Raw genomic sequence first — 17,500 nt, 5'->3', positions numbered from 1 at the left:
TCTGAAGGAGAAAAAATAAGAATTTCTAAAAGGATGTGTAAATGTGTTTGTCATTGGCTCTTTATGAAAAATAAAATACTGAGCAGCTGTTTAAATTATGGAGAAGCCAAAAGAACTTCTCTAATACAGTAAGATATATTGCTCGTAAATCCTGCATGGCATTGTTACAAAAAGTAAAAATACAAGTGCTTTAATTTCACTTGAAAATGGTAAATCGGAAATTATGGCGCACCTGAAAACAGCTCTGTGGAAGTGATTCACTAGAACACTGTACAGAAATATTGCAAAAATGACTGCAACATCCTGCTTAGCCTTCTTTAAACCAACTATATATAATCAGAGTGATTAAAGTAAGACTGATTTACCTGGTATGCTTTCTACAGTACGAAATGAAGGTAGATTCTGAGGATAGTAAAAACATTTAAAACCACAATGCTACTTTTGGGTTGGCTAGTATAACAACACATTTCTATATAAAAAAGGGGCAGCACCACAGGTTGTCTAGTTTATATTCTAGACAAAAAACCCAAACAATCCCCATTGTAAAGTTAATACAATTATGGCATTTGGTTTATGCATGCTATTGAGCAAAGTTATTTCAAAGCATTGCTCACTTTTGGACACAATATATGAACATGGGGGAAAAAAGCAAAGCTTCATGAAAAAGCAGGAAAAAACCCTAAAGAGAAGATTAAAAGTTGAAAGCCTTTTATAGAGAGGTTTTTTTCCTTTCCATTTAAGATACTTCTACATTCACCCCAGCCAAAAGAGAAAAAGTGAACATCATATATATGTTTATATATAATAATATATATTATATAAAATTCCAAGCTATCAAAATAGTTATTCAAACAACAACAAATAAACACCCACCCAAACCCACAACTTAGTATGACACACAGATGGGACTCTGGGAGGTATACCTTATGCTCCTACATAACATGTTTGTTAAGGCTGCCATCCTAGCACACTACTGGAAGTAAGTCCTATTGAATTCAGTAGGGCTTGCATCCAAGTATACCTACATAGGATTAGGCTGCACAAAGCACAAAAGGAGAGGCTATACTATTCGGCCGTATCTGCTTGTTTTTAGTATCTTTCACTGTTGAAGCCCCAGCCTCCCTCCTTCGTCATGTATTGTTTGCAAAAGATTATGCTCTTTATAAACATTTTTAGGAGTAAAGCTAACCCTACTTCCTTCCAAAAAAAGAAAAGAAAAGAAAAGAAAAGAAAAGAAAAGAAAAGAAAAGAAAAGAAAAGAAAAAAAAGTCAGTAGCCTTCTGTCCAGGAACAGGGACCAGAAGACTTGCAAAATCAGGAAAATGACAATGCTGTTATACCTGTTACAAAACTTATCAAAGAAACGAGAAGGAAATGCGTTGATCAATGTGCTTTGTTTGAGCTGCACTGAAGGACGCAGTAAATTTTAATCAGATGTCTGTATATCCATGCTATAATCCAGCGTTTCAGAGGCTGAAGCATCATCATCTCTCTGTTCGATATAGGCTTCTGTTCTTTCTGGAGACTCAACTCTGCTTCTTACTTCTGCTACACCAGGATGATTCTTTCGCAGGTGCTGGTTTAAAGTTCCCTGGAAAGGGAAACATTTTCCACAGACCTCACAGCGGAAAGGTTTGTCATCTGTGTGACCACGGATATGGTACTCGAGTTGGTCCTTGCGCGTGTACTTCTTCCCACAATATTTGCACACAAAGGGGGTTATTCCCATGTGCAGCCTCATGTGCCTATCAAGACTCCCTTTCTGGTTGAAAGACTTCCCACAGTATATACAGATTAATCTTTCACTGTATGCATACCAGTGACCTCTTGAATTCCTTTCCCGTGGACTGTTTTCATAACCTGGGTGATTCGCTGCAGATTCTCCATCAGCTCCTTGTGCTGAAACATCACTATGCAAGTAGCTAGTAGAGATCCGTTTTTGACGGCCGCGGCCTCTAAGAGAACCTAGCATGGATCTTGAAGAGCTTGAGTTTCTTAGGCTTCCAAAGGTGTCAGGTGCATTAGCAGATTGGGATGAGCCATGGGAATATAGAGAGTAGGCATTGTGCAATACAGAACTGTAGGAGCCAATGTTAACAGCCACTACTTGCTCGCCGTCCACCATTTCAGTGTGGTATCCATCATCACCAAGAGAAGAGCTATCTGAGCAACTTGGCCGGTCAGATTTTTCCATTTTAACTTTCACCTCAGCAGCCTGGCTCTCTCTGACTACCAAGTCCCCTTGGTCATTATCACCTTCAATCTGAATCTCATATTCTGAAATGCTCCCGCTACTACCACGGTCTGAGTGCCCTTCTTCTTGTAGACGGTTACGGAAAGATTTGTTGGAAGTTGTTTCCATTCTTAAATCACTGCCTGAAGTAGACTGCCGCACCTGAGAGCAATAGGGAGGAGAGATTTCCACTGGATTGGCAAAATAACTGTCATCTTTAACACCGTTGTGGTTTTCCGGAGCATCTTCAGCACCAACAGTGACAGAGTCAACTTCACCGACACTGATCTTTGAATGGATACTTTCAAGTATCTGTGTGCACTTATCAATGACACACTGCATCTGCAGAAAACTAGCTGCAGTTAGAAAGCTAACAACATCCTTCAGTTGCAAAGACATCCTTCCAGTGTAACAAAAAGAAAGCAACTGTTCAAAGACACTGGGATTTTTAATAACTGATATTGAGAGGCCGCTCATGGTACTTAATGCAGAATGGTCACGGAAATATGGAGAACTGGCAGCTAGGACAGCTTTGTGAGCTCTAAACGGCTGACCCTGAATATGCACAATGATATCACAAAGCTTTCCCTGCAGGCGGAGCTCATTCAATTGGCTCAGTACGGTGCTGCTGTACTCCGGAACGTCAAACTGGATTAAACTGCTGCTGTCCATGTCTTCTGGTGTATGGTGTAACCTGCAAAAGCCACAAAAAGAAGTACTTATAAATCAGAACTTAAAAATGCCTGGTGCTTTAAAGTTTGAAAGCAGTCCATTGACATGCACAGCAACTTACACTGCATACAATCTATACACTGTTGAGACCGAAAATACAAGCAGTAGCAAACAATAGGTTTTTTTTTTACATGCAGCTATAAGACTTTCCCCCTTCATGGATCACTGCCTTGCCGTGGCGAAGGGGCTTGAATAACTCAGAGAAGCTATGAACTATGCCGAGCAGGGCACCCAAGATGAACAGGTCATAGTGGAGAGTTTTGACCAAACGTGATCCACCTGGAGGAGGAACCGGCAAGCCACTCCAGTATCCCTGCCAAGAAAACTCCATGGACAAAGACAACAGGCATATAAAAGTTATGACGCTGGAAGATGAGCCCCTCAGGTCGGAAGGCGTCCAACATGCTACTGGGGAAGAGCGGAGGGCAAGTACAAGTAGATCCAGAGCTGATGAAGCGGCTGGGCCAAAGCCGAAAGGACGCTCAGTTGCGGATATGCCTGGAAGCGAAAGGAAAGTCCAATGCTGTAAAGAAAAATATTGCATAGGAACCTGGAATGTTAGAACCATGAACCTGGGTAAGTTGGATGTGGTCAAAAATGAGATGGCAAGAATAAATATTGACATCCTGGGCATCAATGAACTAAAATGGACGGGAATGGGCGAATTCAGTTCGGATGACTATAATATCTACTACTGTGGGCAAGAAACCCGTAAAAGAAAAGGAGTGGCCCTCATAGTCAACAAAAGAGTGGCGAAAGCTGTACTGGGATGCAATCCCAAAAATGATAGAATGATCTCGATACGAATCCAAGGCAGACCTTTTAACATCACAGTAATCCAAGTTTATGCACCAACTACTGGTGCTGAAGAAACTGAAATTGACCAATTCTATGAAGACTTACAAGACCTTATAGAAGTGACACCAAAGAAGGATGTTCTTCTCATTATAGGGGATTGGAATGCTAAAGTAGGGAATCAAGAGATAAAAGGAACAACTGGCAAGTTTGGCCTTGGAGATCAAAACGAAGCAGGGCAAAGGCTAATAGAGTTCTGTCAAGAGAACAAGCTGGTCATCACAAACACGCTTTTCCAACAACACAAGAGACGACTCTACACGTGGACATCACCAGATGGGCAGCATCGTAATCAGATTGATTATATTCTCTGCAGCCAAAGATGGAGAAGCTCTATACAGTCAGCAAAAACAAGACCTGGAGCCGACTGTGGCTCAGATCATCAGCTTCTTATAGCAAAATTCAAGCTTAAACTGAAGAAAGTAGGAAAAACCACTGGGCCAGTAAGATACAATCTGAATCAAATCCCTTATGAATACACAGTGGAAGTGAGGAACAGGTTTAAGGATTTAGATTTGGTGGACAGAGTGCCTGAAGAACTATGGGTAGAGGCTCGCAACATTATACAGGAGGCAGCAACGAAAACCATCCCAATGAAAAGGAAATGCAAGAAAGCAAAGTGGCTGTCCAACGAGGCCTTACAAATAGCGGGGGAGAGAAGGCAAGCAAAATGCGAGGGAGATAGTGAAAGATACAGGAAATTGAATGCAGATTTCCAAGAAATAGCAAGGAGAGACAAGAAGGCCTTCTTAAACGAGCAATGCAAAGAAATAGAGGAAAACAACAGAATGGGAAGAACCAGAGATCTGTTCAAGAAAATTGGAGATATGAAAGGAACATTTCGTACAAAGATTACCATAATAAAGGACAAAAGTGGTAAGGACCTAACAGAAGCAGAAGACATCAAGAAGAGGTGGCAAGAATACACAGAGGAATTATACCAGAAAGATATGGATGGCTCGTACACCCCAGGTAGTGTGGTTGCTGACCTTGAGCCAGACATCCTGGAGAGTGAAGTCAAATGGGCCTTAGAAAGCACTGCAAATAACAAGGACAGTGGAAGTGATGGTATTCCAGCTGAACTATTTAAAATTTTAAAAGATGATGCTGTTAAGGTGCTACACTCAATATGCCAGCAAATTTGGAAAACTCAGCAGTGGCCAGAGGATTGGAGAAGATCAGTCTACATCCCAATCCTAAAGAAGGGCAGTGCCAAAGAATGCTCCAACTACCGCACAATTGCACTCATTTCACATGCTAGCAAGGTTATGCTTAAAATTCTACAAGGCAGGCTTAAGCAGTATGTGGACCGAGAACTCCCAGAAGTGCAAGCTGGATTTCGAAGGGGCAGAGGAACCAGAGACCAAATTGCAAACATGCGCTGGATTATGGAGAAAGCTAGAGAGTTCCAGAAAGACATCTACTTCTGCTTCATTGACTATGCAAAAGCCTTTGACTGTGTCGACCACAGCAAACTATGGCAAGTTCTTAAAGAAATGGGAGTGCCTGATCACCTCATCTGTCTCCTGAGAAATCTCTATGTGGGACAAGAAGCTACAGTTAGAACTGGATATGGAACAACTGATTGGTTCAAAATTGGGAAAGGAGTATGACAAGGCTGCATATTGTCTCCCTGCTTATTTAACTTATATGCAGAATTCATCATGCGAAAGGCGGGGCTGGATGAATCCCAAACCGGAATTAAGATTGCCGGAAGAAATATCAACAACCTCAGATATGCAGATGACACAACCTTGATGGCAGAAAGTGAGGAGGAATTAAAGAACCTTTTAATGAGGGTGAAAGAGGAGAGCGCAAAATATGGTCTGAAGCTCAACATCAAAAAAACAAAGATCATGGCCACTGGCCCCATCACCTCCTGGCAAATAGAAGGGGAAGAAATGGAGGCAGTGAGAGATTTTACTTTCTTGGGCTCCATGATCACTGCAGATGGTGACAGCAGTCACGAAATTAAAAGACGCTTGCTCCTTGGGAGAAAGGCGATGGCAAACCTAGACAGCGTCTTAAAAAGCAGAGACATCACCTTGCCAACAAAGGTCCGTATAGTTAAAGCCATGGTTTTCCCAGTAGTGATGTATGGAAGTGAGAGCTGGACCATCAAGAAGGCTGATTGCCGAAGAATTGATGCTTTTGAATTATGGTGCTGGAGGAGACTCTTGAGAGTCCCATGGACTGCAAGAAGATCAAACGTATCCATTCTTAAGGAAATCAGCCCTGAGTGCTCACTGGAAGGACAGATCATGAAGCTGAGGCTCCAATACTTTGGCCACCTCATGAGAAGAGAAGACTCCCTGGAAAAGACCCTGATGTTGGGAAAGATGGAGGGCACAAGGAGAAGGGGACAACAGAGGACGAGATGGTTGGACAGTGTTCTCGAAGCTACAAACATGAGTCTGACCAAACTGCGGGAGGCAGTGGAAGACAGGAGTGCCTGGCGTGCTCTGGTCCATGGAGTCACGAAGAGTCGGACACGACTAAACGACTAAACAGCAACAACAATAAGACTTTCCCTTTTACATACATCTGAAATGTTAAATTCAAAGTAACGTGGGATGTGAATTGTGTAGTGTTACATGTAGTAGTACTAAACTGACAAGTTTGTGAGTAGGTAGTTTGCTAGTGAACGTTTTCTCTACATAATTTTGCAATTAGCAGTTTCAGTGACCCAAAGCTACTAACACTTGTTCGTATCAGAAATCTTAAGGACTCTCACCTTCTAGTTGTTTGGGAATCAAGCCTTGAAAGAGTACACTGAGTGCAGAGCTGGACAGGCAAGGAAAGGAAACACAATCTGAACAAATCCTTTAAGCAGCACTGTTGATCCCAAGTATTGCTGAAGCAAACTTGTATGTCATGCAGCACTACAGATGCAATGGGTTACAGATGATCTTGCAATACACTGAGGTTCCTTCCTTTCGTGGTTTAGAGATAGCCTATCTCAAGTGTTTTCCTTTCAAAACCTGCTAGATGAAAGAAAAACCACAACTTTTGCCAAACTAAAGTTATTTGCTTTATTGCAAGCTATTAATGCACATTAAAGGTAAAGGTAAAGGGACCCCTGAGCATTAGGTCCAGTCGTGACCGACTCTGGGGTTGCGGCGCTCATCTCGCTTTATTGGTCGAGGGAGCCGGTGTACAGCTTCCGGGTCATGTGGCCAGCATGACTAAGCCGCTTCTGGCGAACCAGAGCAGCGCACGGAAACGCCATTTACCTTCCCGCTGGAGCGGTACCTATTTATCTACTTGCACTTTGACGTGCTTTCGAACTGCTAGGTTGGCAGGAGCAGGGACCGAGCAACGGGAGCTCACCCCATCGCGGGGATTCAAACCGCCGACCTTCTGATCGGCAAGTCCTAGGCTCTGTGGTTTAACCCACAGCGCCACCCGCGTCCCTTGTTAATGCACATTAGCAGCCATAAAAACATTCTTTTCCTTATGGTTATGGTAAAGATTTTCTAGTTAATTTATTGAACTGTTAAATGGTCATTTGCCCTAATGCTTTGTAGGAACAAGTGTGGAGCCATGTAAAACTGTTCAGGTCTCATGTGGGAGGGGTAGGGAGAGGAAACCTTTATTTCCTACCACCCTGAAACCTTTTCTACACACTGTGCTGGCTGCCAGCCTTGATCCCAAGCACCTTATTGCTGTATAACAAATGAAAAGAAGTGGTGTTCTGGAAACCACCTCAAAGAACAAATAGATGTTTTTTAACCTTACAGCACACATCCCTAACCATAAATGATCTTCTAGTACACTATACACTATACACTGTTAGCAATTCAAGCAGGCCAGTCATACCCCCTTAGCCAGGGGTCAGCAAACTTTTTCAGCCATGGGTTGGTCCACTGTCCCTCAGACCTTGTGGGGGGCCGGACTATATTTTTTTGGGGGTGGGGGAATGAACGAATCCCTATGCCCCACAAATAACCCAGAGATGCATTTTAAATAAAAGCACACGTTCTACTCATGTAAAAACACCAGGCAGGCCCCACAAATAACCCAGAGATGCATCTTAAATAAAATCACATGTTCTACTCATGTAAAAACACACTGATTCCCGGACTGTCCACGGGCTGGATTTAGAAGGTGATTGGCCGGATCTGGCCCCTGGGTCTTAGTTTGTCTATGCATGCTCTTAGCTCTTGTGTTCTCCCCTTCCCAATATTCCACAGGTCTGTAAGTCATTGAACATAAGCCCTTGAACCCCTTTGTCTTTTTAAACACACCTCTCTTTTTATTTATGACTCAATAAGAACATAAGAAGAGTCTGCTGCATCAGACCAATGGCCCATTTAGTCCAGCTTCCTATTCTCATGGGACTAGACGCCTGTGGGAAACCTGCAAGCAGGACGCAAACACAAGAGCGTTCTCCCTTCCTGTGGTTTCCAGCATCTGGTATTCAGAAGCATTTCTGCCTCCAATTGTGGAGGCAGAGTAGCCATTGATAACCCTTTCCTCCATGAACATGTCCAATTCTCTTTTAAAGCTATCCATGCTGGTGGTCATCACTGCCTCCTATGGGAGCAAGTTCCACAGTTTACCTAGGAGCTACATGAATTGCTTTCTTTTATCTGTCTTGAATCTTCTAACATTCAGCTTCACTGCTTGTCCACAAGTTCTAGTGTTATGAGGGAGAAAAAACTTTTCTATCCACTTTTTCTGTACCATTAATAGTTTTTTCAGGCTCCATTTTGCTTCCAATCCAATAGGCATGGGATCACCAAAGTTTGGTACTGGATGACGACAACTGTACCAAAAGCAGAGGGCACTGACTTGCAACTTACACAACCAGGCATAGCCCACCAGGTCCATATTGTTGTTTGGCAGATGCTGGATAGTCTCTATATTATGGCTATCTCAAGCATGCAAAAACAGGTGTTTTATGGAGATTATGATGGGATGTTATATTTAGCTGGTGGACTGCATTTGGCTTTGCTGGTCATTAGTTGTTGGTATATTAGAGCCAGCACAGAATATTATCTGCAAGCACCTGATATAATACCATTTTTGGGTTAGGCTGGTACCTGGATGGGAGCTTATATAGGAAGGCCACATATGCTACTGTGATCACCTTGCATGAGAGGTAGTAGAGAAATATAACAATGAGATAAATAAACTGTCTTTTAAAATAAAGGAGATATAAAAGGAATTATCTAATATAAGTTTCCATACAAAAAAATCAGAAGTATACAGTATTAAGCATTAGAGTTATCTTTTCTGCCAAATTAATCACATTAATGTTTCCTGCTTCATCTGTTCTCAGCTATTGGAAGACACAAAAGCCTTTTTTATTTTGAAATAATTTAAAATCTACAGAAAATGGCAAATAGAGGACAGATGAAGTAAAATGCTGCCATCTTTTCAACTTGACCAAACTTCAGAAGTCTTTCCCTCCACAGTTCGGTATCTGAGCTGCACAGACAATATAGTCAAGCCAACTTTACTGTTAAGAAGTAGATTTAAATATTCAGTTTTTATTAAATGGGAAAATTCAATTATTTCCACCCAAATGAGGCCTTCTCGGGAAAGAACAAAGCAGCACAATTCTCCTTCCCCCAATACAATTCCTTCCTTCTTGTGATTTAGTTTTTTTTCCAAAGAGAGAAAACATTATTTACTTCTTTTTTATATATATAAAAAAGCACAGTTCTGTATATGGTCTACACTGCACACAAAAACTAATCATATATATTCCACAACACTCAGAGAGAGCTCTAAAAGCCAATTCAAATAGATTTATATGATGAATGCATATGCATCATCTTGTATATTAATGATGTCTCAAAGCTGTGCATTGTCAGAGCCATCTGGTTGCTTAGGAATTAAAGGCATGTACAGTGCTACGTCTGGATACGAACCGCCCCCTTTGGGAATGCTTTGGGCTACACATGCGGCAAACCCGGAAGTAAAGGAAAGTTTTCCGCCACCTGCGCAGAAGCGAGCTACCACCACCAGTACCTGTGCAGAACAGCACGCCTCTGGATGCAAATGTTTCGGGGGTAAGAACTGACTCCCGGAATGAATTAAGTTCGTATCCAGAGGTACCACTGTACATGATCCCAAAGGTATAACAATAATTTCACAAAAGATGAATTAAATATATATTTGCATTTACTGTAATAGCAAAATTGCTGAACTGTTATGCTGAAATGGCTATAAAAGAACCAAATCCCGATTTGGGCCTTGAAAATGCAAATTGTGCAGTTAGAATAAGTTATGCAAGTTTGCTCATTCTGTATGAATAAAATCAATATGCAACCTTTTTGTGGGGGGTGGGAATCTGTTCTTTTCTTGATGAGTTAATTTACAGAAGTGACAGCTATATGGGACAGGTATATATCCATGCAAGGAACAAGAACTCTATTACATGGACCTTGACACATTTACAAAGTACCATAAATATGTACAGTATTAAAAATAAATCAAGTAGTGCAGCATGCTGTTGTACAGCTCCCTTTCATTTCAGTAATGCTTTTGCCACAGAAGTTCTCCATGAACTGTGCCCTGAACATCAGATCTGTCTGCCCCACACTCTGTTATACTTAATTATGACCAACTCAAAGCCAGTTTCTGCACAAATCCTCACCATCAAGAGAACTAGAAACCTACCCATCAAAGTGATCACAATTCTGTACTAAATGTCAGAGTTGCATGTATACTCTTTGTATGGTGAACAGCAAGTACTTGAGACACAGCATATCCAAGGCCATCCACCAAATTATCTTAAGATACACAGCACATGAGTGCATACTTAGGATCTCATCCCAGATCAATTCTGCCAGAACTCATGAGCTCCACCTTGCCTGGGAGCAAAACTGCTCAACTGGACTGATGCACACCCGGTTTTTTTGCAAGGATCCCATCAAGAAAGAGATAATTTGATGGTCCATACCCTACCTTCTAGGGCTGGGCGGTATCTGATTTTCAACACTGCAATATATCACCAGTTAAACATCACAATATACTGATATACCACAATGTCTGAAATAAGGATGGAGCTATGTAGATGCATTGTCTCACTTCAGTTTTTTCCGTATTGTAATTTTTGCTTAGCGCACACATTTCACAATTTGCGATATATTGCCAGGTCAAAAATTATGCAACCAATATCATTAAACTGGTTTTGGATGCTATATTGATATATCACCCTGTCCTACCTTCTAGGGGCCCCAACTTAACCTATTTTTTAAAAAAAAGTACCAACAAACATCTTTGACAGAAAATGACACTGGGGAATAAGGCTAATGTAGAAAAATTGTACAAATCTTTCCAATATTTTCTTAAACAGAACCAATTAAACATAAATTTATCCACAGCAATTTCACTGTAGATTGAGGAGGAAGAAATGCTGGATACAGCATTCCAACTCTGAGCAATGCCAAATGAAAGGGCTTCTGTTATGAGTTATAGACATAACAGAAACTTTGCCTTGATTCTAAATATTCAACACTAGTTTTTGAGCAGCCAAGAGACACTCTTCACCTATAAACTCATACCTTGGTTTTCGAACAGCTTAGTTCTCAAATGTTTGGGCTCCTGAACGCTGCAAACCTAGAAGTGACTGTTCTGGTTTGTGAACTATTTTTGGAAGCCAAACATCCAACGGGGCTTCCGATTGGCTGCAGGAGTCTTTAGGCATGAACAGCAGTTTTAACCAAAATTTTAGCTTATATATCAAGACCTGAGATTCAATAGAAATTTGTCCAGCCCCAATCATAAAAGTACATTGGACACACATCTTGAAAGGCCAAGAATACTTTCCAAAAATTTTGTTTAGACAGATTATAAAGCTTCAATCCGGTTAAACGTTCATACTTGTGCTCCATACAGCATTTGTGGTAATATCTTAAAACTGAACACTTGAATTGATAAGGGGGCATGCTGGCCTACCTTGACATAAAAGAAAGAGATGAGTGAATTATAGCTCTGTTGTGCATCTACAGTCGCATACAACACTTGTGTTTTCCAAGAGCTGGTAGCTTGAAATGCTATTCTCAGATATTTGGAAATTTAACCTGTTCAATTGGTTTTCCATTGATTTGCCAGCAATGTTTGCATCATCTCTGAGTAAAAACTAAAACTTTAGATTTATCATTATTAATCATACTTAAAGCAAACTTCCACAACCCAGTGCCCCCTCCATATGCTGCTGGACTAAAACTTCCATCACTCCTAACCACTGACCATGCTGGCTGGGGCTGATGGAAGCTTTAGTCCAAAATGTCTAGAAGCTACCAGGTTGGGCAAGACTGACCTAAGATGAGGGCTGCCTAATTACAAGCAGAAAGAGCCAGTTTCTTTGGGTAAAGAAGGAAGTGTGAAAACTATATTTTGATTTCTTGTTCCTGGACTGGTTGACTATATAGTGCTACCTTATGCAGAAAAAACCCATTAACCATTAATCCATACTATTTACTACAGATAGAGTAACTCCTCCAAGATTCAGGCAGAAGTTTTCCCCAGCTCTGCTACCCAGACTACCTGTGAAGGTAGAGGTTGATTCTGGAATCTTCTAAATACAAAGCATTTATAGAAACCCAAGTGCAAAGCTAAATGTTTCTAACTTTAAAGTAGCAGCAGTCTTTATCTCCCAAGAACATACATATTAGAGGTTTGCATTTAAAAAAAAATTTTTTTGCAAGCAACAGCTTCTGAACTGCATGGTGGAAGAGTGGCACAAGTCCTTCCTCTCCACTATGCAGATAGCCATCCTTGTAAGCCACGCAAAAAGCCAGGCACACACAAAGGCAAAAAACCATCCATCTCAAAAAGGGGTCATTGATAAATCAGTCTCTCTCTATAGTTATTCCTCTGTGCAGTCACATGTACTGAGAACCTCACTCAGAAAGATGACCAGCTCTGTGGTTAAGGGAAAGTGCCTGCTCTGCTCCTCAACTATGCCATTGCATGTGAAATTGTTGTTTAAGGTGCTTTGATGGCACCTTTTCTACTTGCCTCCTGTTTATCCTGTGTTGGTGTAGTTGATTCTACATGAACCATTGGATTTAGAAAAAGGCAGCTTCTCACTGTACTTTCTTACGCAGCATACATTGGACAGGTATGTTTATCATACCTCCACAAAAAGTCATGTGGTTTCGGAGCAGAAGGGGGCCTCCGAGCTGTGCATTTTGGTCTTGCAGTGAGCAATAAGAGCAAATAAATATACTGAGAAGATAAAGCAGCCTTGAACATACGGACTCTCGTTTTATTTAACTATGTTCACATTTTACAAATCAATAAACAGGACTTCTAAAAAAAAAAGTCTATAAACCGGAGAGGCCCAATGAGGTCAGCACATAGAGATGATAAATCAAACTCACAAACAGTCACTTGCTTTGTCATGCCTTGCAAGGAAGATTCACCTCCAGAGAACCACAAACAGTGATGCATTGGAAAATTGAAAAAATGTCCTCATCCCATATTTTTACATGTTATCAGTATGCCACATATCACCAATAGGTTTGTGCAGGTTGGCCAGTTAAATATATAATTTATGGACTAATGGACTATAAATATATAGTTAAAAGTAACACTATAAACCAGACATGTCCGAAGTCCATTGTTCACGTGGCAGTTCATTTCCTGGGGTAAATCTTGGTCGGCCCTCACGGCCCTCCACTTCATCAAATCTGGACACCACTGCTATAAACCATATATGCTAGCTTACTATAAAACAAGGAATGCAATCTTGGGACACTTTGTGAAAATAACCAACAGAAGTAAATACAAACATGTGTTATTTATAATAGGGTTTTGGTTTTTAACCCAACATCCCCCACTCCCACTTCCCAGACCAAAATTGTACCAAGTACACAAAATGAAAAGCTAAATGTTTTTGCAGAAAGGTAGAACATGATGCAGGTGTGGATTTAGCACAAGAGAGATATTGGTAGGCACATGTGAGGTCAGTGACAACGAGAGCACAATTGCACTGCTGCCAGCTGCTTTTCAAACTCACTTGCTCATTTCTTGGGCTGGGCCTGTCCAGGGATTTACATTTACCATGTGTTTGCAAAAAAAACAACAACCCTGCCCCACCTCCAGTCTTATTGGGGAGGAAGCTCTACTAACAGAAGAGTTGAGTTTAGTAGTTGCAAATGTACACTTCACCCACAGGCTTGGAAACTCAAGAACAACGAACCACACCTTAGGCACAGGTACTTATACACAAAGGCACAGCTAATTTGGAATGTTGACTATGTTCTAGGAGTAGAGAGGAGTTAATATGGTCACTTTTAAAGTTATTAACCCAGTGCAACACCTAGAGAATGATGCCCACAGAAGTTGTTGATGAGATAATCATTACTACACTTCACCTCTACTCAAACATAACAGAATTATAGGGCATACAGAATCTATTCCTCTCATTCAAATGATGGTACAGTGGTGCCTCGCAAGACGAAATTAATCCGTTCCGCGAGTCTCTTCGTCTTGCGGTTTTTTCGTCTTGCGAAGCATGGCTATTAGTGGCTTAGCGCTATTAGCGGTTTAGCGGCTATTAGCGGCTTAGAAAAAGGGGGGGAAAGGGAAAAAACTCGCAAGACGTTTCGTCTTGCGAAGCAAGCCCATCGGGAAATTCGTCTTGCGAAGCACCTCAAAAGACGGAAAACTCTTTCGTCTAGCGAGTTTTTCGTCTTGCGAGGCATTCGTCTTGCGGGGCACCACTGTATTCACATTCTGAGGCAGATTTTAATTAGTAAAGATTCATCACTAATTGTTTTCAAATACCAGGTCATAGATACTGTACTCAAATGGGTGTGGGGAGAAGGAACTTTTTCCCCCAATGATTTGTGTGCCACTTTCCACCAGCTGTCTGATTCAGTTGAAAAACGCTCAGAGAAACTGGTATTGAGGAAGAATCTGTAGAAAAAGTGGGAGGTGAAACCAATTAGGTAACCTGGGAGGGACTTACACCTGCCTGGGATTTCCATCACCTGCACTGGAGCACATCTAAGGAGGGGAGCCACATGCACCTTTCCTGTGCCACTGAGGAGCCATGATACAAGTGTAGTTCAGTTGTCAGTATTGTACCTGAGAAACAAGGGTTCAAATCCCCTCTTGGCCATGAAGCTCACCTTGGGTCAGTCACTACCACTCAAGTTATAAATAATTTGGAGTAATGTGGAGCAGCAACAGCCTCCAGGCCAGGTGGCAAAGACTGCAGACAGGCAAGCACTATCCAGATCACCTTCCCCTATTTCTTTAGACTCCTTCCCAAAGCCCACTCTTCCATGAATCTTTCAACTAAATCACAACTCTCCAGACTAAACTGGAACAAAATATATTAATGCATAACTGTATCAGCTCACATATGTCCCTTGCTACCTTGGCACCACTCAGCTGCCTTCCCGTCCTGTCAAGATTTCGATTGTAAGCCTCTTGGGAGAGGGAACTACACTTTTATATAAGGATCCATATGAACACTGATGGTACTTCATAAATCAGGTGTGGCGAACCTTTGGCCCTCTAGAACTACAACTCCCAGCATCCCATGGCCTCTAGCAATCCTAGCTAGGGCTGGGAGGAGTTGTAGTTCCACAGCAACCAGAGTGCCAAAGGCTTCCTACATCTACCGTTTCATCTATCACTTATAGAACACTGTTGCTTCTTCTTGAAGGAAACTCAAAATACTCAACAGACAACCAGTGCCCAACCTCAGAGTCAATGTCAGGGGTCAGCAAACTTTTTCAGCAGGGGACAGGTCCACTGTCCCTCAGACCTTGTTGGGGGCCAGACTATATTTTGGAAAAAAATATGAACGAATTCCTATGCCCCACAAATAACCCAGAGATGCATTTTAAATAAAAGCACACATTCTACTCTTGTAAAAACACCAGGCAGGCCCCACAAAGAACCCACAGATGCATTTTAAATAAAAGGACACATTCTACTCATGTAAAAACATGCTGATTCCCCGACCATCTGGGGGCCGGATTGAGAAGGCGATTGGGTCGCATCCAGCCCCTGGGCCTTAGTTTGCCTACCCATGGTCAATGTGGTGCTGGGGTTCAGTGTCAGATCTGATGCCAAGTACACCCATGTATAAACTAGCAGTCAGTCATGAAGATTACTGGGTACCTTGGGGTCACACACACACACCACACTCAAGTTAGTCTGCTTCACGGGGTTGTTGTTGTACTTGGGAGGGAGAAAAACCAAGCACGTTGCCTGTGCAGAAAAGAAATGTGTGTGCATCAAATTACAATAGATTTCCATTTTTACGCAGTTTAAGGCTAAGACACAAAGAAGAAAAGCAGGATATGTTTGCAAGAGTAACGAACAAAGCCCCACGCCCAAAAGAACTAACCTGGATTCAATCAACCCCTACAAAAGGGCCGTCATTGTTTTTGATTGTTAATTTGTTATGCATTTTTCTTTTTATATTTTAAACCACCCTGTGATCCTCAGGTGAATAGCGGCATATAAATAAATAAATAAATAAATAAATAAATAAATAAATAAATAATCTATTAATCCCCACATCGTTTTGCATCCAATAGGGAAGCAGCTATACAGGAGTCCTACACCTTCGCAGCCCCACAGCCTAACGGGGGCGGAGGGGTGGTGCTGCTGCGAACACCGTCCTTTGATACCTTCGGCGTGCCCAATATGGGAGCTGGAAGAACCGTAAACCCCAGCACTCCTCCCCTCCCCCGCATTTCTCACCTGAGGGGGCGTCGGGAGTCTCCTCACATGGCGGGTCCGCCGGAGGGAGCTCGGTCCTGGCCCGAGTGCCACCTTCCCCCCGGCCGACGCCGCCGACGCTGCTCCCCCCTCAGTTCCCTCGGCCAGCAGCGCCCGGAAGCGAATCCTCCACTCTCAAGGAGAGGCACTTCCGCTACCGGAGCGCCACAGGCAATGGGAGGAGCGGTTGGGAGGCAGACAAGGAGGCATGTGGAGCCGGGGGCGGACCTGCGCGGCCACGCCCACCCTCGCGACGGCCACGCCCGCTTCTCGGCAACCGCTCTTTCTCCGGCGCCTCACAACAACGGGCTGAGGGGTGGCAATAGAAGGGCGCGCATGCGCTCTCATCTTTCCGCGCCCCCCGCTGGCTGTTCTGACACCCGCTATACCTGGAGAGGTTCCTGCCCTCTCTTTTTATTTCCTTTGGGGGGCGGGGGGGGGGAAGGGCGCCGAACAGGACTGAGGGGGACAAAAAGCTTTATCTCCGTTATGTTATTTCATTTAATTAATTATTTTCAATTGGTCTACTCCGAGTAAGATTAACATTGGACACAACCCTATATTATTAACAAGGCTTCTAAATGGAGCTCTTTATCCAAGTTGGCACCTGTGTTGGACTTGGAAAAACTGAGAGAATAAACTACCTGAACGCGCTGCTTAAAAACACGCCTGCTGTCCGTACCCTTTTGGCTATTATCTTTTTAATCCCTTATTTACAAATGTTCTTGTTCCTTTATGCCTGTACAAGAGCTGATCCCAAAGCGGTGGGCTACTGTATCATTCCTATTTGCCTGGCTGTCGTTTGCAATTGTCACCAAACATTTGCGAAGGCCTCCAACCAAATTTGCAGACTGCAACTCATTGGCACTTAAACCAATCTGCATTTTCCAATGAGCGTTTTTAGATAACCTGAAGAATCTTGGCTGCATCAGTTGAAGATATAAACATAATGTGAAATGCTTTTTCTCAATGTTA

The 17,500-nt window shown here is 42.4% G+C and overlaps 1 protein-coding gene across 3 annotated transcripts; it reads right to left on the bottom strand.

Annotated features, from left to right (window-relative positions):
- Positions 1-1,375: 1,375 nt before the first annotated feature.
- Positions 1,376-16,786, bottom strand: ZBTB34 (zinc finger and BTB domain containing 34). 3 transcript variants are annotated; one of them, XM_081847658.1, is made up of 3 exons: positions 16,508-16,786; positions 15,826-16,009; positions 1,376-2,927 (listed from the first exon to the last, which is right to left on the bottom strand). In XM_081847658.1, exons 2-3 carry the CDS (start codon positions 15,879-15,881, stop codon positions 1,427-1,429), a joined length of 1,557 nt encoding a protein of 518 aa, XP_081703784.1. In that variant the 5' UTR covers positions 15,882-16,009; positions 16,508-16,786; the 3' UTR covers positions 1,376-1,426. The 3 variants fall into 3 exon arrangements, with proteins under 3 accessions (XP_081703784.1, XP_081703786.1, XP_081703785.1); XM_081847660.1 differs by having other exon boundaries at positions 15,920-16,009; positions 16,508-16,784; XM_081847659.1 differs by lacking the exon at positions 15,826-16,009 and having other exon boundaries at positions 16,508-16,782.
- Between the last annotated feature and the right edge of the window lie 714 nt (positions 16,787-17,500).

Source organism: Podarcis erhardii, assembly GCF_964252035.2.
Source record: "Podarcis erhardii genome assembly, chromosome: Z".
NCBI lineage: Eukaryota > Metazoa > Chordata > Lepidosauria > Squamata > Lacertidae > Podarcis > Podarcis erhardii.
The sequence above is the reverse complement of the archived record's forward strand: the minus strand, read 5'-3'. Positions and strand labels throughout refer to the sequence as shown.

Coding starts and splice junctions, on each gene's coding strand:
- ZBTB34 (XM_081847658.1), bottom strand. CDS start 15,881: ATGGGTGTACTTGGCATCAGATCTGACACTGAACCCCAGCACCACATT. Junction 2,928..15,825: donor CAGCACCACATTGACCATGG/GTAGGCAAACTA, acceptor TGGCTTTTGCAG/GTTACACCATACACCAGAAG.